The 22,083-nt window shown below is 48.7% G+C and overlaps 1 protein-coding gene across 1 annotated transcript in view; it reads left to right on the top strand.

The window, feature by feature from the left end:
• The window catches only part of LOC137095421 (E3 ubiquitin-protein ligase RBBP6-like), a 37,197-nt gene extending 26,083 nt beyond the window's left edge, over positions 1–11,114 (top strand). The window contains exons 16-17 of the mRNA XM_067462081.1: positions 433–2,202; positions 8,991–11,114. Of these exons, the coding sequence (XP_067318182.1) occupies positions 433–2,202; positions 8,991–10,626 (3,406 nt within the window). The 3' untranslated portion in view covers positions 10,627–11,114. The remainder of the gene's footprint in view (positions 1–432; positions 2,203–8,990) is intronic.
• The last annotated feature ends 10,969 nt before the right edge of the window (positions 11,115–22,083 follow it).

Here is a 22,083-nt window from a genome sequence, read left to right as displayed (position 1 = left end):
CCAAAAGAAGCATAATTTTTTTCTGATACCCCTGGAATTCCAGAGGCAGTTTGTGACAAGAGAGAGGATCCGTTCTGGCAGCTTCTTTTTAAAAAGTCCCCTCTTGAGTTTGAGAAAATTGTAATCAGTGGTGCCCAATCTTTGCTCTTCCAGGTGTTTTTGGACTTTAGCTCCCAGAATTCCTGATCAGGGCTTCTGGGAGATGAAGCCCCAATTGCCTGAAGAACCAAAGGATGGACGCCACTGTCCTGAATAATGTGTCTGCAGTATCCATGTGATCTGTGTCCTTTTGGCCCTCTTAATTTAGCTTGAAGCAGAAAGCAAATGAATTTTGTACTTGAACATCTGTTCTGCCTTGTAATGAGAAAAAAGTTACAAGAGGCTATAATAAAACATGGCCCTTTCTCCTCCTTTTTTTGTTTTGCTCCTAAGGTCCAAGTCGCCCTACAGTGCATCCTCGTATTCACGGAGCTCCTACACATACTCCAAGTCCCGTTCCGGTTCCTCTCGTTCTCGGTCCTACTCCCGCTCCTTCAGCCGCTCGCACTCCCGCTCCTATTCCCGCTCCCCACCGTACCCCCGCAGAGCTCGGGCAAAGAGCCGCAACTACCGCTCCCGCTCGCGGTCACATGGCTACCACCGGTCAAGGTCAAGATCTCCCTACCGCAGATACCATTCTCGGTCTAGATCACCTGTCTACAGAGCTCAGTCCCCAAACAAGCACCCCCCGGTTCCTCAGCCGGAAGGGGAGCGGGAGTACTTTGGCCGCTACCGGGAGGTTCCTGTTTATGAAATGAAGGCATACTATGGCCGGCCTGTAGACATGAGGGACCCCTATGAGAAAGAGAGGCTTCACAACTGGGAGATCCGCTACCGAGAGTGGGAGAAGTACTACAAGGGCATCTTGCCCGGGGCCCAGCCCAGGCCGCTGCTGAACAGAGAGAACTTCTCCCCAGAGAGATTTGGGCCTCTTGGACCCCGGCGAGAGAACTCCCCGTACATCCGAGGTCGCAGGGATGAATATCCCACTGCACTGGGACACCGGAACCGGAACCTAGGCGGGGGCTACCCTGAGAAGTTAACTGACAGAGAAGGCCATGGTTTGAAAGACATGGTGAAACCGAAAGAGAAGGAAGTTGAGAATCCCTCAGGAGATGCCAAAGGAAATAAACACAAGAAGCACCGAAGGAGAAGGAGAGAAGAGGGAGAAGGCTTCCTTAGTGTTGATCCGCTAGAAGGGTCCCGGAAGCCCAGGGATCCCCCTTCTTCTGCAGGAGAAGATGGCAAGCCGGACCCACTTTTCGTGCTCCCCAGCAGAGATGATGGCACCCCTGTCCGGGATGAGCCAATGGATGCCAATTCTGTCGCCTTCAAACCCATCTCTGACAAGGAGCGGAAGGAGAAGCCAAAAGCAAAGGCCGAAAAGCTTAAGCGGAAAATGGATGCTCCAGCCGCTCCTGTCCCAGCCACCAGCAAGAAAGAGACCCAAGCCAAGCCTCCCAAGGGGCCCCAAGAGAAAGTGGAGGCTGACCGTGAAAAGTCTCCACGAGCAGAGCCCCCCACCAAGAAAGCAAAGGAGGAGACAACAAAGGCCGATAGTGCAAAGACCTCATCCTCCCAGACAGAGGAGAAGCCAGTGGGCACACCACGCAAGGTCCATCCTCGCGGGGCTAAGGAGCACCCAGACAGCCGGTTGTGCAAAGAAGAGAAGAGCAAGAAGGAGCACCCCTCCAAGGAGGTCAAGCCAGAGAAGTCATCAAGTAAGGAGGAGAAGTCCAGGAAGCCCTTGGACAAGGGCAAACCTGTGGAGGTCAAGCCGGAGAAAAGGAAGAAGACTGAGGAAAAAGGAGATAATAAGGAACAAGGAGCTGCGTCGTCTAAGACTCCCAAACCAGAAAGCGCAGAATCCAAACCTGCACCAAAGGGAGTGAAAGCTGAGCCCGAAGATGAGAAGTCGGAGAAGACACCCGAAAAGGACAAAACGGTTCTGCCCGCTGTCCCGATGAAAAAAATTAAGCTGAACAGGGAGACGGGCAAGAAGATTACTAGCACCGAAAATGCTCCTCCTGCCAAAGAGGCTCTGGCTGAGAAGCCTGAGCCAACGACCAGCAGCAAAGTGAAGCCAGAGAAAACGAAGGGAAAGATGAGGAGAAAGGTGGCAGTGACGGACGGAACTGGTTCAACGCTAGTGGATTACACCAGGTACCTTTTGAGTAATAATGAAAAATCTGTTTAAATTTGAGTTCATGTCAGGCTGAACTTGTATACTCTTGAATCTTGCAGAAAGATTCATATTTGGCCACCTTAAATCACTCTGGGAGCAGAATAGTAGCATCAGGTATTGACACCAACTCTTGAGTGGACGATAGACAGTGATAATAAGTTGCTTTGAGTCTCTTTTTTTTTAGAGAGAAAAAGTGAGATAAAATAATAATAAGAATAAATAAAAATAGCCCAAATGTATCCATGAGGAAGTTTCTTCTTCGTGCTGTCTGTGAAATGAACACATGTGGTTTTCCCCTGCGCATAAGCACTAGCTTCGGAACATTCTAGCTTAAAGTAAAGTTTTAGTGAAGCCACGCCCATCCTCCCAATAGTATATATATAGCCAGTGGGCGTAGCTGAGCCTAGTTCTTTTTTCCGCGCCAGCAGTAGTACAGGAACTTCGCTCTCCCTCATCTTTATTGGATTTACTCATTTTTTGACCTCGGACTCCCTGACTACTCTACCTTCTCCAACCCTGACCAAGGACTGGCTAACGGAAAGATAAGACCATTATGTCCTCTTCCTTCTTTAAAAAATGCTCGGCATGCAGGGCTAACCTCCCCGAAGCCGCTAAACATTTGAAATGTCTGCTATGCCTGGGTGAATCACACAACCCTCAATCGTGTGCTATTTGTAGGGCTTTTACCACTAGGGCTCAAAAGAGCAGAGACTCCTGCCTCAAAGCTTGCCTTTACGAGCAGGCCCTAGCCCCAGATGAAGTGCGGCACCCCCAGCCCTTGGCTGAGCAGCCCGCACTTCCATCTCCCCAGGAAGACATACCAGCCCAGCCTCCACCCAACATGGAGCAAAATACTCATGCGGCGGCTCCTGGTTCCTCCACCGAGGCTCTGCGTAAAAGGCCAAAAACATCCAAACAGACTTCTCACAAGTCTAAAGAAAAAGCGAAAGAAAAGCAGACTAAGACCCAGGGATGGTAACTCAGCAACCTGAAGATACCATTGATCTCACTGGCAACCAGCCCTTGAGTCCTCCCACATTGGAGCTCCCACCTCAGCCTATTCAGCCTATTCAACTCCTCCAGAGTGGGCGTGAGCAAGCCTCCTTCCTGGATATTGAGGACCCGCCTCACCTCCTTCCGTTCGAGCTTCTTTCAGCCCAGCTCAGTACCGAGCAGGAAGGGCTTCGCCCTCCTGAGTCTCCTCCATCTCTCTCTCCAGCTCAGCTTCCTGCCTCTCAAACCCTCCCTCCCTCCCTGGTACCGGAGCAAGCTCCCCAGCCTCCAAAAAGCCGCGCGGGCCATCCTCTGCAGTCTCCACGCTACAGGAGACACTCCCCCTCTCCCTCCCAGTCCCGATTCCATTCCAGGAGCCCCTCACGCTCCTCCTCCAGATACACAGGTCACCACCCGATCCCCGCTATCATAATCCTTATGACTATCCCTTCCCTATGTACCCCCTTCCTTTTCCCTTTTACCTGGGTTTTTTTTCCACCAGGAGAGCATTATCGCTCTCAACCCCCTCCTGACTCTTCCCCCCCCCCCATCAGCCTCACCACCCTTCCTCCTCCATGGCTGCTCCTCCTTGTCTCTCCTCTTCCCCACACTTCAGCACCAACTCCCCCTCTACCCACACCCCCTCCTCAAGATTCCCAACCTGAAGATACCATTTATCTTGATTCTTCCTCTGACATACCAATCCCAACTCCCCTGACCCTGATCTCCAGTCAAAAGATTTCAAAAACTTTTCAGCTTTACTAATCAGGCTTTCTAGAGCCCTAAATATCACTCATGCCCAATCCACTGACGTGGTGCAAGATCCTTATTTTCCCTCTGCTGAACAACAACAACACTCCTCCACTGCCCTCCCCACAATACCTTATCTTTCTAAGCTGCTCAAGACTATTGGTATAGCCCCAGGGCTGGTTCCAGCCACCCCCAAACGGGCCGATAATCTGTATTGTATTGACTTGTCTTCTGCTCCTTGGCTTGCCAAGTTACCTAAGGCAAATTCTGTTGTCACTGATTTATTTATTATTATTATTTGCTTTATTTTTATACCGCATTTTTCAGCCTAATTCGGCGACTCAATGCGGTTTACAATACAATTTATATAACAATAACAATTAGTTAAAACACAACATACACGACAGACAATACAAAGCAACACAACATAGTCATCAATGCCTCAGTAAAAATCAGATTCCGTTCTCATAATCCTACCGTTGCTTGTTCATTTATACCGTCTTCATGAGTTCAGTTGCATTGTTAGCCAAACGCTTGTTCATAGAGCCACGTCTTGACCTTCCTCCGGAATGCCAGCAACGAAGGGGCCTGCCTGATGTCTACGGGTAGGGCATTCCATAGCCGAGGAGCCACCACCGAGAAGGCCCTGTCCCTCATCCCCGCCAGCCGCGCCTGTGACGCAGGCGGGACCGAGAGCAGGGCCTCCCCGGACGATCTTAACGTCCTCGTCCTCTACCCTGATGCCCAACCAAAACCAATACAAAGAAACCAATCAGCTCCTTCTGACAAAGAAGGTAGAAAACTTGATACAATGGCCAAATTTTTTTATTCCTCACCATGCCTCTTTGCTCGTATCGCACACTATGGCGTTTACATGAGCGTTTACCAAACCTTCCTCTGGAACAAATTGGGCCCCTACCTTGATTTACTGCCTCCTACTCATCAGGCGATGGCAAAAGCATTTAGACAAGAGGCACTCATTCTCTCCAATCTTCAAAAAGACCTTGCAAAAAATACAGCAGACACTTCAGGCAAACTCATAGCCGGAGCAGTCTCCTTGAGATGGCATGCTTGGCTTAGATCCTCTATCCTCTCATATTCACAGCACTCCCTCATCGAAGATCTCCCCATGGATGAGACAGGCCTCTTCAACCCAGAGACTGATTCTCAACTAGAGCACTCTCATAAAATGAAACAGACTGTCAATAAATACAAGCAACAACCATACCAACCTTACAACTGCCAGAGATGGGGACCATACTACCACTATCCCCATCCCTTTTGGAGACACTACAACTCTCCAGCCTACAGAGGAAAACAACGACCTCAGTTTCCCGCTCCGGGATCCAAGAGACCACCCCCTCTGTTCAAGGGTCAGTACCGTGGCTCAAAACTGCCTGACAATAAAAAACTGCGCTTTTAGCCCTCCCCTATCCCCAAACTCCCTCCTCTCTCAAAACTCCTGCCATTCATTCCTCGACAGACTCCACTATTTCTTGCCACAATAGCAAGCCATAACCACTGACACTTGGGTCCTTGACATCATAGACAAAGGATATGCCATAGAATTTGACTCTCTTCCCCTTCCAGGGAAAATCCTCTCAACCCAATCATGTCCCACCCTGTGGGATGAGATTCACTCTCTCCTCCACAAGGGAGCCATATCACCCACTCCCACCCACCAATTACATTTTTGTTTCTTTTCTAGATACATTCTTGTTGACAAACGGGATGGCGGCCTTCGCCCCATCCTGGACCTCCGCAATATTAACCTGTTCATCAAACCACGAAAATTTTGGATGGTCACCCTTCCTACCATCCTCCCATTTATTACAAAAGGATCATGGTTAGCTACCATTGACCTCACTGACGCATATTTCTATATTTCAATTAGAAAATCCTACCGCAAATACCTCACCTTCACAATTGACAACTACTCCTATTTGTTCAATTCTCTCCCCTTCGGACTTTCAGCAACCCCCAGGGTTTTTACTAAACTTATGGCGGTGGTTGCCTCCCACCTTCGCCAGCAGGGTATTACCATTTTCCCATATTTAGATGACTGGTTGCTGTCAGCAAATTCTCCTGACCAGCTGCACTCTGACATCCATTACACTTTGTCTCTCTTACAGGACCTCGGCCTGGTGGTCAACTACAACAAGTCCAACCTGATACCCACCCAAAGAATACAGTTTATAGGAGCTATCCTAGACTCCACCTCACAAAGAGCTTACCTCCCAGACGATCGATAAACATCCAGTCACGAGGCCACTGCTCCACCTGGTCTATCCAATCTGTCCTTGGCCATATGTCCTCTACCACAAATGTTTAAACCCTTCGCACACCTTCGCCTCCTCCCCCTCCAATCCTGGTTCCTCTCAGTATTCAATCCTCTTCAAGACAAACAATCCATGACCCTCCCCCTCCCTCCCACAATACTACAATGCCTGTCATGGTGGACAAAGAGGTCCAATGTATGCTCGGGCCTACCCTTCACAACCCCTCCCCCCTCACTGACCCTGACGAGATGCCTCCTCACCTCCAGGGACTCAAGATCAGCGGGCGCTTGTCCCTACAAGAACAACAATATCACATCAATGCCCTAGAACTCATAGCAGTAGAGAAGGCACTCCGGGCCTTCTCCACGCTAATATCCAACCATACAATCCAAATTCTAACAGACAACACGACTGTCAAATATTACATAAACAAACAGAGAGGGACCCACTCACACAGGCTCCTCTCCATATCCATCCGGATTTGGGAGTGGTGCATCCTACACAACACCTTCCTCATAGCAATCCATCTCCCCGGAGAAGACAACACGCTAGCCAACTCCCTGACCAGAATGCCATCGAACAATCACGAATGGCACCTCAATCCCAAACATTTTCGCTCCCTCACACTCCAATGGGGCTGTCCACAGATAGATATCTTTGTGTCCCCAACAAACTCCCACTGCGCAAAGTACTGCGCAAGATTACGACCTCACGCATTCCCAGGCTGCTTAGGAGACACCTTCCTTTTCCAATGGTCTCAAGGTCTCCTTTACGCCTTGCCTCCCCTTCCACTCCTCCCCAGAGTTGTAGCAAAGCTCATTTCAGACAACTCAGATTGCATTCTAATCGCCCCATGATGGCCACGCCAACCCTGGTTCACTCCTCTCCTCCAAGCGTCACGAGGTGACTTTCTTCGCCTTCGACCCGACCCCGATCTCCTCACTCTTCAAGATGGGCTGATTCATCACCCAGATCTCCTCTGCCTCCAACTCATGGCATGGAGAATCAGACCACTTCCCACCTCTCCAAGTCAGTCAGACTCATAATACAAGCAGCCCAAAAGACATCTACTAAAAAGTCCTATACTTACAAATGGAAAATGTTCCAAAACTTTCTATAGCCATTGGGCCACCAGCCCCAATCGGCTCCTATTTCCCTAATCCTGGACTTTTTAGTCCATCTATCCACAAAGGGATTCACCCTCTCCTCTATCAAATGCTATCTAGCTACACTCTCCTGGTATAGGAGAAAATCAGGCCTCCAATCCCTTTTTCAGGACCCCTTGATTTGTCTCTTCCTTAAGGGATACAAAAATATCCATCCACCCACCTCCTTACCTCTCCTGGCATGAAGCTTAGAGCTCGTCCTTTCCCAACTATCCAAACCTCCTTTCGAACCCATGTTGACTAGCGACATATCCCACCTCTCCTGGAAAACTGCTTTCCTCGTTGCCATTACTTCAGCACGCAGGGCCAGTGAACTAACGACCTTCCGCTCTGATCCTCCTTTTGTTCGCTTTCAACTTTGTCCTCATACAGACGTCACTTTTCTCCCTAAAGTAGTCTCTCATTTCCACATGTACCAAGACATTACCCTTCCAGCCTTTTTTCCAAAACCCTCACTCAGTTGGAGATTGCCCTCCATTCCTTAGATGTAAAAAGGGCCCTCTCCTTTTACCTACACAGAACATCACCTCATAGAAAATCACCCAAGCTTTTCCTAAAGTATAGGAAAGATGTCTTGGGAATGCCTATAACTGCCCAAAGGCTTGCCTCATGGATAGTTTCTACAATCCAACTGGGCTATCAACTGGCTGGCAAGCCTCCACCTCCAGGAATTAAAGCCCACTCTACTAGGGCAGTCTCTATATCACAGGCTTTTTTAAGAGGTGTCTCTATAGAAGAAATCTCCAGAGCAGCAACCGGGTCGACCCCTTCGATGTTTGCTGCTCACTACAAGTTCAACGTCCTGGCTAAAAATGATGCATCATTCGGCAGAGCTGTCCTTTTCTCCTGCGTGGCATGACCCACCTCCAGGTACTTACTTGTTAAGTCAACCACATGTGCTCATTTCACAGATAGCACGAAGAAGAAACATGGGTTGCTTACCTGTAAACGTGTTTCTTCGAGTGTACTGTCTGTGAAATTAGCACAAATCCGCCCATCCTCTAATGTCATGCCTGGTACTTCGCTGTCGCGGCGGCGAAAAACTAGGCTCAGCCACGCCCACTGGCTATATATATACCATTGGGAGGATGGGCATAGCTTCACTAAACTTTACTTTAAGCTAGAATGTTCCGAAGCTACTGCTCATGTGCAGGGGAAAACCACATGTGCTAATTTCACAGACAGTACACTTGAAGAAGCACGTTTACAGGTCAGCAACCCATGTTTCCATGGCTTCTTATTTATCTTACATTGAGCTAATTCAGGTTCATTTAGCAAGGCATAGTCCCCAAATCTGAAGCTGAGTGCAGTTATGCAGCAGATGACATGCCACCTGTGAGAGGGTTTAGCAGTTTAGATGTTTCCCCCTCTAGAGATTAAGGCCATGCTTTTGCACTCCCAGTCGTAGTTTTCATGGGAAAGGTGGCTCCCAGCTTCATCACGTAATTTTGTATGCAAAGGTCGTTTTGGTGGATTGCCCTAGCTTTGTGAAAATTCATTGCCCAATGAATAGTTGGCCATGTTCATCTCTATCCTAACCTATTTGTTTTTGGTTCCCCCCCCCCCCCCCCCGTTTAGTACAAGCTCTGCTGGTGGGAGCCCTGTTAGGAAGGCGGAGGACAAGCTGGACACCAAGCGAACCGTCATCAAGACCATGGAAGAGTACAACAACGACATCACAGCTCCTGCGGAAGATGTGATCATCATGATCCAAGTCCCCCAGTCCAAGTGGGACAAGGATGATTTCGATTCGGAGGAGGAGGAGGAACAGGCAGTCGCTAAACCTGCCCAGCTGCCTTCTGCCATTACGAAGCCTGTCAGCGTCATCAAGAATGTCAGCGCAAAGCAACCCTCTACCTCCCTCAAACAGAACGAGAAGGAGCTCGAGCCTCCTTTGGAGAAGACCCAGAAAACCCTCAGGGAAACCGGGCACGAAACTTTAGGGCAGCTGGAACCCAAAAACTCCAAAAGCACAGCGTCCAGTGAGAAAGGGAAAGCCAAAGACCAGGATCACGCTGTGTCTGAGCGAGACTCATCTGAGAAAAGGAAGAGTGGCCTGCAGCTGGAGAAGGAGCGCTCCGAACACAGTGCTGAGACGGGGAACGCCAGGGCCTCCTCCTCCTCTCACTTCTCCCGGGAGAGCAGAGCCCCAGAGAAACAAGACGCAACCCACACTTCCTCCTCCTCTGCAAAGGACTTCACTCCCAGCAGGGAAAAGAAGCATGATCACGAGAGCAGCAGTGGCAGAGACCACTCAGGATCCAAGCGACGGGAGGAGAGGAACGATCCTTCAAGGAAAAGGGCCTCCCCTTCCCGCACTAGAGAATCTTCCTCCTCCACTTCTGGGACAAAGAACAAAGGCAGGGAGGAGAGGACAGAGCCACCAAAAAAGGAGGCCTGGGACCCAAAATGGAACAGCTACAGCCCTCCTAGGGAGTGCAGGCCAAACGAGCACAAGGCTGCAGCCCATGACTCCCGACGCTCATCAGCAGAGCACCACAAGTCCCAGGAGAGGGGCTCCGGCAAGGAGAGGGAAAAGCGCCCACTCTCGTCTGAGCACCGGAGCACCAAGGAGAAGATGGCCGGAGGAGGGAGCAAGGCCTCACACCGGCCTCGGGGCAGTTCATCGGAGACACGCGATCCGGGAGCTGGGTGCAAGAAGAGCGCCCCCAAACCACCAAAGCCCCAGCCGAGTCACACATCCCGGCTCTCTTCCGACCCAACGAGAGAAACGGATGAGGCCGCCTTCGTTCCTGACTACAATGAGAGCGACAGTGACAGCAATGCCTCAGCCAAAGTGGAGAAGCCCAAGGAGGGGAAGGACAAGAATGCTACCAATGCTGCTGCCAACAATTTGCCAAAGGAGGCCATTGCCACTGGGCCGGGGGCAGGAACAGTCGCTTCAGCCTCTGTCTCGGCAGTGGAAGGGAGCCAGAGCACCAGCAGCCCCAGCCGGAGCCCCTCGGAAAGTGCTGGAAGGAGCCGCAGCAGCAGTCCCAGCTCTGCCGAAAGCCAGGACAGCAAGAAGAAGCGGAAGAAGAAGGAGAAGAAGAAACATAAGAAGCACAAGAAGCACAAGAAGCATAAGAAGCACGCAGGGCCCGAGTCCGAGGCAGAGAAGAGCCAGAAGCATAAACACAAGAAGAAGAAGTCCAAGAAAAGCAAGGACAAGGAGAAGGATGACCAAAAAGCCAAGCCCCCCGTCCCCGTTTAGCATTGAGGCCAAGGACTTCCTCGGAAGAGCAGGCGCTGGGATGGGATTGTTCTCCACCATAAACCATCGCTGAAAGTGAGCCTTTGGGGGAAAGGCCAGGAAGTCCCTCTACTGCACTTGTGTAAATGCTGCTTGATTTGATTTTTACATCAGAGCTTTATAAAATGAACATTTTGTACAGACTTGTGAGTTCTGACCATGAAATATGCCGGGAGGGAGGGGACAGTTTGGAGGGTTTTTAATTTTATTTTTATTTGGGGGGAGGGGCATCTTATTTTTAAACCACCGTTAAAATGAGTTCAGGTGGAGTTTACTGTACTGTGAATCGATCATATGAAATTTTTTAAAGGATTGCCTGTCAGGAAAACGTTTAAAAAGAAAAAGACTGGTATGGCTTACAATATCAGCTGGAGGACTTGCAGAAATATCATTTCAGCCTTGTTCTGTTACCTTTTGGATTACAATAAAAAAGTTTCATTAAACCTAAACCTATGTGGTTGAATAAGAGAAGAAAGAGGTGGCTGGGAGATGGCCTTCTGAGTCTACCAAAAAGTATTGACCTGATAGAGACTGGGGATATATATGTTCGAATTTATACTTAAATGCTTTTAAAGGGGGACTGCCAAAGAGGTCGCTTGGGATCCAGGTTTTCAGAAGGGCCAATGCTGCTGCTGTTTCCCCACAAAGGCATCCAAAAAGCCAAGGAGAGCCCCTATGGCAAGAGAGTCAAGGGGGATTCTGTAGTCCATCTCTTAGGAAGGTGGGTTCTGTTTTCATTGTGGGATATCTTGATAGTGTGGCATTATAAAGGTTCTGTTGTTGTCATTGTGGGATACCTTGATAGTGTGGCATTATGAACTGAGGCTCAAGGCAATAGTGAACATAGCAGCACATGGTATGAACATAAATGCCAGTTTTAATCCCGTCTCCCAAGGTTTTGGGGATTGAAGTCAATGTGGTGAATTTGCCCAAATTGGAGGGCATTTTGGACCCCCCCCCCCCCAAGCAAGTGCCACCCTCTAATTGCCACCATTGAGCTGCTCTTACCTTTCAAGTGCTTCCTAATGTTTAAATGGAATCTCGGTTTCCAATGGTAGTTGGCCATAGGGGCCTCGTTCAAGGTTTTCCCAGAGTGGGGCTCTAAATTCTGGTCATGATTCTTAATCTGATAAATGAATGTGGAATCTAGTCCAAACTACTTGCAAAGGTGTGGAGACTTCATGTGCTTTGAGGTTGTCCCTAGAGGTGAGCATCAGCATGGAAACTGTTCATTCTCCTTTGGAAAGTGCATCATGTGGTACATCCAGCTGCAGAAATGCCTTCTCGTAGCTCACCACCAACAGTCTAGGGTTATGGAAGACACTTCCTTCAGAGTAAACAAACTTCTTATGCATTTCTATGAGCAGGGTATCTATTGCGTTATATCTTACAGTAATTGGCCGACCACATCCGCTGACCACAAACAGTTTCTTGGAACAAGCTGTTGTAACACTTGCCGTAGAGGCAGGCTGCATCTTAGATTAATAATTAGATATATGCCTTTTCTGACACCTTTAAGATAGACAGATCCAAAATCCAACTTTGGTTCACTGCTTCTCTCAGCCCGCCGATATCGGGGCCAATCAAGGAGGGAGGCATGGGAGCCTAGCTCTGCCTCCAGTGGGAGATATTCGAGCCAGCTGGCTCAACCCCGAGGGCGGCGCAGGACTTCTATGATCAGCCGTGGCCAGGGCGCACTTCCAGGAGAGGAAGCAAGCGCCCTAGGCACTTGAGATCGCCCTCAAGGAGAAGTTCCCGATCTCGACACCGCTGATATCGGTCGGCCTCAAGGGGCAGGGCCTGCGGTCGCTCTTCTACTTCATCCTCCTCCTCTCCTCCTCCAAGGGTGCCAAAACTCCATAGGCATCCTCATTATCCCCACCCACCTTACTGAAACCAACCTCCCATGGGTTGCTGCCCACACTCAGGATGTTGGCAAGAGGGGCACTCGGGCCATAGGATGCCCATGCAGGCTTGTATGTCAATGCTCTGTGCATCAACCATCACAGGGTGGAGGAGTTTTGGAGTTATGATGTACATCCAGCTGATATGGAGGGCCCCTCCACATCCGCAGCGGCTGCAGAAAGGCCCCAGTGTGCAGCTCAAATTGTGCTAAACACCCAGTTTCGTTGTAGACCAGCTGGTGTGATATCCTCTACACATCAACCACAGAATAATTCAAGTGTTGTGCTGATCTCCTCTCAATCCGCAAGTGCGGTAGCAGAATCCAATAATAACCTATCTAGAGACGACCCTGTGCTGGTTTCTCCTCGCACACAAGGTGATTCAACTCCTCAGAGACCAGGCTCTGATTCCCATCCTGAGGGAATTGAGCAAGTACCTATGGAACTGGACACTTCAGCCGAAGATTCTAATGTGCCTAATTATTTATGTCAAGGGGAAACTGATAATAATTCCATGATACACCCTGCTGAAGTGAATAAATTTAATGCTCTGATTGGAAGGTTGATTAAAGCTTTAGATCTGCCCGACCCTAAGGCTCCAGAACATGTCAACGATCCCATGTTTCCTTCCAAAGAACAAGTTTCTTCACCCTCTACCACTCTGCCTGCCTTATCTTACCTTTTGAAGCTGGCACGTGTAGTTGATATGTCTCCCATGTTGGTGCCAGCAATCCCAAGGAGGCTTGATGCTCTATATAAGATGGATGTATCTTCTAACAGATGGGTAATCTCTCCTCCTAAGCCTAACACTGTTGTGGCCGAGGTAGCTAAGACCAGACGCCCCAAGAATTCCCTCACCACTCCTCCTGATAGAGAGGGAAAAAAGATGGATACCATGGGGAAGAAGGCACACCTGTCTTCAGGTCTCCTCACGCGTATGGCGCACTATGCGACCTACCTGAGTGGGTACCAAAAATTTTTGTGGGACAAAATAATGCCGCACATTGAGACACTTGCAATGGACCAGCAGCGCCTACCTAGGGCTTTACAAGCTGAGGCTGTTGCTTTATCAAAAATACAAAAAAGATTTTGCTAAGCATCTCGCTGAGATGGCAGGGAATTTGTTCTCTACAGGTACGTCTATGAGACGGCATGCGTGGCTATGTTCAATTTATCAGAGGAAGGGAAAGCATTAGCTGAGAACCTCCCCTTCCATGAGGATGGCCTCTTTAATCTTGAAATAGATGTCAGGATTAAAGAGAAGCAGGATGTGAGACAGGCTGCAAATAAATTCGGTTATACATGGCAGCCTTATTCACAACAAAGGCAACGTTGGCACCCGTATAACTCCAATTTCCGTAGAAACTCTGGAAATTCCTTTGCAGGCCCAAATAGAAATTGTAATTACACTTTGAACAGATTTCAATAGGGTAGAAGAAACTCCTACTTCCCAGAATTGGTCCAATAAGGGGAAACCACAAGGGAACCCCAAGAAGCGTCTTTGACGCCTCTGCCACTGATTAGTCTCCAATTGGTACTGAGGGCACCATGCTGGTTGCAGTTAGCGTGTCCCCCGTTTTTCCAATTAATTGTTCTACAAATACTTGTATGTTTGGTGACAGGTTGGCCCCTTTTTATGCCACATGGGCTCAGATTACTACTGATAAGTGGGTCCTGTCAATAATTGCACAGGGATGTTATAGAATTCCTAGATTTTCCTAGAGTGGGTCATGTACGCAGTACCCCTCCTTCCCAACCTTTACTGGAGGAAGTTCAATTGTTGCTGAGTAAGGGTGCCATTTCCCCCCTTGCTCCTGATGCTGTTTCTCGTTGTTATTTCTCTCGTTATTTCCTGATTAAAAAATGCAGTGGAGGCTTGAGACCGATTCTTGATCTCAGATCTTTAAATAAACATGTTCAACCAAAACGATTTCGTATGGTTACTCTCACTACCATTTTACCCCTGCTGTCAAAGGGGGCATGGTTTGCCACCATTGATTTAAAAGATGCCTATTTTCACGTGTCAATTGCCCGACACCATCAGAGGTATCTTTCTTTTATGGTAGGAGACAAACCATACTGTTTTAATGTTTTGCCTTTTGGCCTATCTTCAGCCCCAAGAGTTTTCACCAAATGTATGGCAATGGTAGCAGCTTGCCTACACACGACGGGGATATCGATTTTCCCTTATATAGATGACTGGTTGGTCATAGCGGACTCGCACGGCCAACTTCAGTCGCATCTCTCTATTATTTTGTCTCTCATACAGTCTCTAGGACTCGTGGTCAACATGGAAAAGTCATTGCTGAACCCAACTCGATGAATCCCCTTCATAGGCACCCTCTTGGATTCCACCACCGAGAGGGCCTATCTTCCAGAGATTTGTCAACCTACAAGGCCCAATCCAGCAAGCTATCCACACTCCATGGCTTGCAGCCAAGCAAGTCCAGGTCTTGCTGGGCCACATGGCCTCTGCCACTACTGTAATACTGTATGCCAGTTTGCGCATGTGCCCACTTCAATCCTGGTTCATATCAGTGTTCAACCCTTTGACTGACAGCCAAATGACCCAAATTTCCATTCCTAAGGATGTCCGTCAAACACTCCTGTGTTGGCAGGACAGATCCTTGGTGTGCAAGGGCTTTCCATTTCATTTCCCCAGACCAACTCGTACAGTTACTACGGATTCCTCCCTCACGGGATGGGGTGAAAACACCCAGGGCCTTACTGCTCACGGCGAGTGGACAGTAGAAGAAGGGAGGTCACACATAAATCTACTCGAGTTTCTCGCTGTAGACAGAGCCCTAAAGTCATTTGAAAAGGTCATAGAAGGTCAAGTCGTTCAAATTCTCACCAACAACACCATGGTGATGTACTACTTGAACAAGCAGGGAGGCACTCATTCTCTTCCTCTCTTGAATCTCACTCTCCCGATCTGGGATTGGTGCCTGGAGAGGGGATTCATCTGGTCGTAACACACGTTCCAGGGGAAGAGAATTCGTTAGCAGACTCACTCAGCAGGAATCCGCTTGCAAATCACGAATGGTCCCTCAATCAAGGGGAGGTGAACAGACTCTTCCGGGCATGGGAATTCCCAGAGGTGGACTTGTTCGCTTCCCGGGCCAATGCCAAGTGTGCCCTCTTCTGCACATGAAAACACGCCTCCTTAGAGGAAGGATGTCTGGGGGATGCTTTCCTGCAGGACTGGTCAGGCCGACCAATGTACGCCTTCCCGCTCTTTCCCCTATTGCTGAAAGTGGTGGCAAAGAGAGAACGCTCGCTGCATTCTGGTTACCCCGTGGTGGCCAAGGCAGCCCTGGTTCTCCCCTTTGCTTCAAATGTCTCGAAGGGTCTTCTTCCAGTTTCTGGACAGGATAGACCTATTGTTGACACAGGGGAGCCAGGTACTATACCCGGAAATTCAAAAATTGAGACTCACGGCCTGGAGAATCCAGCTGGCCCAGTAACGCCTTTTACGGCTTTATCCAAACCAGTCCATGCTATCATGGAGGCTTCCCACAGAGTTTTGACTAAATGATCTTATGTTTATAAGTGGACAATATTCTGTACATTTGTGAGTTCAAAGGGAGAGAGTCCAATCACAGCCCCAATTTCAACGATATTAGACTTCTTAGTGTCTCTGTCAGAGGCGGGGTTGTCACCTCTAAAATGCTATCTAGCTGCTGTTTTGTGGTTTCAGAGGAAAGAACGACTCCCATCCTGTTTCTCAGATCCCCTAGTAAAAAAATTTCTACGAGGAATGGCAAACACTAAGCCTCCAATAGCTCCAGTAGCTCCAGCATGGAGCCTTTCTTATTTAACTAAACCCCCCTTTGAGCCCTTAACTACTACACACATATCTCATCTGTCGTGGAAGACGGCATTCCTAGTAGCCATTACATTGGCCAGGCGCGCTTCAGGTAGATCCCCCTTACCTGAAATTCCACAAGGATAAGGTAGTGCTTAGGATGGATGTTGCCTTTTTGCCCAAGGTCTCTTCTTTTTTCCACATGTTCCAAGACAGTGCTGCCTCTTTTTTCCAAAACCCAACCTCGCCCATGGAACGTACCTTGCATCTCCTTGATGTCCGAAGGGCCATGGCTTTCTATGTTGATAGGATGGCATCCCTGAGGAAAACGCCACGTTTCTTTGTGAAATATCGTAAGGACATGGAGGGCTCATCTGTCATCTCTGAGGTTCTCCTCCTGGATTGTATTGACTATTAAACTGTGCTACCGTTTGGCTGGCAAAGACTTACCGTTACAGGTCAAAGGCCATTCTACTAGAGCCATGTCGACCACGACCGCCTTCATGAGAGGAGTGCCTCTGGACGTCATCTGCCGAGCTGCTATTTGGACGACCCCGTTGTCATTCGTGACCCACTACGAGTTGGACGTTACCTCCAAGAGGGATGCTGAGTTCGGCAGAGTGGTGTTTTCGGCAGTGGCATGACTCCCACCATCCACGGTCAGTAGCTCACTAATCTACCAAATGTACGATTCGCAGTGACTACGACAGGAAATTATAAATTGCTTACCTGTAACTAGTCTCCCTGTGTGGTCAGCTGTGAATACATACATATGGTAATATCTCTGTGCGCGTGTAGCACAGCTTTGGAATCTTCTGTTAAATTCAAAAGAAATGGCGGTTGGCCCCGCCCACACTCCCCTCGAGCACATATATAGCCCGTGGGCTGGCAAACCGCCTCAGTTCTCTTCATCCGCGTTAACAGCGAGCTCAAAATCTTCTGTTGAGAATATTTTTGATCAAAATCTCTGATTTGATGATTAAGTTCTAGCAGACAAGGGGAATGCCACAGTCATCATGCATACAGAGCAATACAAGGAGAAGATCAGAAAACTCCTGGACCCTACTATATACAGAAAACTTAAGCAAGACCCAACCTCCAAAATAACCAGAAAAACCAACACACTAATTAAAAACTCCTCAATCAACTTCGACATACGACAGCAGCTATGTAAATCGGAAGCCCTTCCACCCAGGCTTTATGGACTCCCCAAAATCCATAAGGACTCCACCCCACTCAGACCAATCGTGAGTGCCATTGGGTCCCCCACATATGACTTAGCCAAATTTCTTGCTGCACAGTTACAAAGCCACATTGGGCTCACAACACACTACATCAAGGACTCAGCCCACTTCATTGAAAAAATCAGCAATCTCAAGCTAAATCCAAATGACAAACTGATCAGCTTCGATGTGGTGTCTCTATTTACCATGGTCCCAGTTGCAGACACCATGGCACTCATCAACCAGAGGTTCCCAGAAGACATCACGGCGCTGTTTCACCATTGCCTCACCACCAGCTATTTTCAGTGGGACAATGAATTCTACGAACAGAAAGATGGAGTAGCTATGGGGAGCCCTCTCAGCCCAGTCATAGCTAACTTCTACATGGAACAATTTGAAAAACAAGCTCTTGAAACAGCAACCAAAAAGCCCACTATATGGTTCAGATATGTGGATGACACTTTCACCATTTGGAGCCATGGAGATGAAGAACTCAAGGGAACCACTGATCGCATAGGGAAGCTGATGAGGAAACACAACATACAAACAATCTACAAACCCACCAGGAAAATCCAACAAATGCTACGTTCAGCAAAGGACAAGAGGGATCCTCTCACCCCTGCAGGAGTCTACCGTATACCATGCAGCTGTGGACAAGTCTACATAGGGACCACCAAACGCAGCGCCCAAACAAGAATCCAGGAACATGAAAGGCACTGCAGACTACTTCAACCAGAGAAGTCAGCCATAGCAGAGCACCTGATGAACCAACCTGGACACAGCATTTTATTTGAGAACACAAAAATGCTGGACCACTCTCACAACCACCATGTCAGACTACACAGAGAAGCCATTGAAATCCACAAACATGTGGACAATTTCAACAGAAAGGAAGAAACCATGAAAATGAACAAAATCTGGCTACCAGTATTAAAAAATTCTAAAATTAAAACAGCAGAGAGAAAAACAGGCAGGGACATCTAATCACCTTTCAAGAAGAGTTTGCTCCAGGCACTGTCAGCCCATTGTATGCCAATCAAGGTGGTCAGTTGAAAAGATTCACACCTAGCCCAACTTACAAAAGCCTTTTGTCTCACCCTGGTCATTCCACAGATATATAAACCCCTTTATCCCAGCTCCAGCAGACCTCTGAGGATGCTTGCCATAGATGCAGGCGAAACGTCAGGAGAAATGCCTCTAGAACATGGCCATATAGCCCGAAAAAACCCACAAGAACTGAGAAGTTCTATATTTTTAACTAAATCCAGCAGAGGCATTTAAATCACCTAAATGTCTCAAACTAAAGGCTTTAAGCGCTGTTCTGCTTGCCAGGGAAATTACCCTGATAATGATGCGTACTCTTTGTGCATCGCATGTTTGGGGGAAGGACATTTATCACAGGCTTGTGCCATCTACCAATCCTTTACCCCTCAAACAAGAAAAAATAGGGAGATCTGCCTTAAGGCGGCATTGTATGAGCGGGCGCTTCTCCCACCAGCGCCAAAGGGACAAAACGGCGACCAAAGTCCAGCTGAGGGCACAAACTTACCTGTATCGGAGGTCATTTCCAAAGCATTGAAGAAGACTAGGAAGATGAAGAATATTGAGAAGGCCAAAAACACCTTTAAGCAGCCGAAGAAAACTGGCCAACAATTCAGGGATGAGGCAGAGTCAGCCTCCTCTTGGAGCTGAGCCGGGATCCCAGCCGGGATCGGCAAAAGCATGCCCAATGCATGCTTCTGATGGCATCGGGGCGGAGCCGGCATTGACAAGAGCACACCCCGCACGTGCGCAGGGGGAGAGGGAGGCAGAGCCGGGCTCGACTGAAACACGCCTCGCACGTGCGCAAGAAGGCCCTCACAGGAGCTCGGACACGCCCCCGATGCCGACGCTCTCGGCGCCAGCTGATCCTGCAACTTGTGTGAGCAAGCCTAGGGAGGAGTTAAGACAGGCTCCTCCCACAAGACCTTCTTCTCCTCTAGGGCGGGGATCCCCCGCTGTTGTGCCGCAGCACTGTGCACACGCTCCTTTGCGGTCTAATAGAGGTGATAGACGTTGTAGAGAACGATCGACGTCCAGTGATTCATCCTCTTCCTCTTCCTCATCGTGTTCTGCATCTTCCTGTTCACAAGCAAGGCGCAGGCACACAAGAGCCAGTAAACGCCGTCCACTTTCCCCTTCTCGCCCATCTCGTTGGGGAGAGTGGGAGGGGAGGAGTGGAATCCCTCCACCTGAACCAGGCTTCTACCAAGTGACACCCGAAGGGCACTTCATTTACTTTGGCCACTCACCACAGCCTTCAACATCATCAGGGGCTTGGCAGCCTTATCACTATAATGCCCTATCAATGTACCAGAGGGAGCCTGTTGCAGTTTCCCCTCCAACACATAGGAGGGAAGTGGTTTCAAGTTCTTCGTATCAAGCACATTCTTATATTGATCGACGCTCTGTGAGAGCGCACACTGAAACTTCAGATGAACTACCTGTTGCTGATCCGAGACAAGTGGGAACCATTGACTCTGACTTATCTGATGATGTGATGGAAATGTCACATGGGGGAGGCGACCAAGAAGCCCCTGCAAATCGTTCAGATGACTTTAATAGATTTGTGCAGTTGCTGGGGAGGATGATAACAGCTCTTGATATTCCTGCCCCTAAACCCCCATCAACTGTAGATGATCCCATGTTTCTGCCTGATCAACAGGATAGCCCTTCCACTACTTCTCTCCCTTGTTGTTCATTCGTTCAGTCGTCTCAGACTCTTCGTGACCTCATGGACCAGCCTACGCCAGAGCTCCCTGTCGGCCGTTACCACCCCCAGCTCCCTCAAGGTCAGTCCAGTCACTTCAAGGATGCCATCCATCCATCTTGCCCTTGGTCGGCCCCTCTTCCTTTTGCCTTCCACTTTCCCCAGCATCATTGTCTTCTCTAGGCTTTCCTGTCTCCTCATGATGTGGCCAAAGGACTTCAACTTTGTCTCTAGTATCTTTCCCTCCAGTGAGCAGTTGGGCTTTATTTCCTGGAGGATGGACTGGTTGGATCTTCTCGCAGTCCAAGGCACTCTCAGCACTTTCCTCCAACACCACAGCTCAAAAGCATCGATCTTCCTTCGCTCAGCCTTCCCTAAGGTCCAGCTCTCACATCCGTAGGTTACTACAGGGAATACCATGGCTTTGACTAGGTGGATCTTTGTTGCCAGTCTGATGTCTCTTCACTATTTTATCGAGACTGGACATTGCTCTCCTCCCAAGAAGTAAGCGTCTTCTGATTTCCTGGCTACAGTCTGCATCTGCAGTAATCTTTGCACCTAGAAATACAAAGTCTGTCACGGCCTCCACGGTTTCTCCCTCTATTTTCCAGTTGTCAATCATTCTTGTTGCCATAATCTTGGTTTTTTTGACGTTCAGCTGCAACCCGGCTTTTGCGCTTTCTTCTTTCTTTCTTCTCTCCCTACTTTACCTTATTTGTTGAAGTTGACCAAGGTGCCAGATATGTCTCCATCAACTGCTCCGGCCGTTCCCAGGAGAGTTGATTTTATGTTTAAGGTTGACCTCTCCGTAGCTAAATGGGTTGCTCGCCCCACTACGCCCATCACTGTGGTGGCTGAAGCTGCTAGGTCTAAACGACCAAAGAAACAGTCCATTACCCCACCAGATAAGGAGGGCAAAAAGACATACTCCTTTGGGAAGAAAGTTCATCTGGCGGCGGGTCTTTTCACTAGGATGGCACATTATGCAACTTACATGAGTGGATACCAGAATTTTCTCTGGAATAAGATCACTCCATTTATTGAGCTTCTCCCATTAGACGACCGCCATCTCCCTAAGGCGTTTCAGAAAGAAGCTTTGGCCCTTGCTAGATTTTGCGAAACATATGGCGTAGGCATCTGGTAAACTCTTTGCCTCCGCTACAGCAATACAGCGTCATGCGTGGCTTCGTGCCTCCACATTGTCAGAGGAGAGCCGCTTGTTGGCAGAAGATATTCCTATAAACGAGGAAGGTCTCTTCGATCCAACAACCGATGACAACATTAAACATTCGCGAGAAGTGCTACATGCTGCTAAGTACAACTACCCTTGGCAATCGGGTGTTCAGCAGAGACCACGTTGGCAACAACCCCCGCCTGTGTATCATAAGAGCTTCTTTAATGGATATAATTCTGCTCAGGGGAACCGTGGCGGTTCCTCGAGGTATCAAAATAGTCGTAGGCAAGGCTACAATGCGAGGCCTAGGTACCAACCTTACCAAAGTAAGGCTAAGAATAGTGGGAATAATAGACGTCGTCTTTGATGTTCCCCTTGCAAGTGTGATTCAGGGGCCACTTGGTTTCACTAATGATTTGTTGGGCGCCGTTTCGCACCAGTTACTGATGTTCTTGGATAGACTTAAGCCTTTCCTACATGTTTGGTCCTCAATCACCACTGATAAATGGGTTCTTCAAATTATAGAAAAAGGTTACTCTATTGAGTTTGTTTCACTGCCC

This window comes from Anolis sagrei, chromosome Y, assembly GCF_037176765.1.
Source record: "Anolis sagrei isolate rAnoSag1 chromosome Y, rAnoSag1.mat, whole genome shotgun sequence".
Taxonomy (NCBI): domain Eukaryota; kingdom Metazoa; phylum Chordata; class Lepidosauria; order Squamata; family Dactyloidae; genus Anolis; species Anolis sagrei.
Note: the sequence above shows the minus strand (reverse complement) of the source record. Positions and strands in the feature narration are given on the sequence as shown.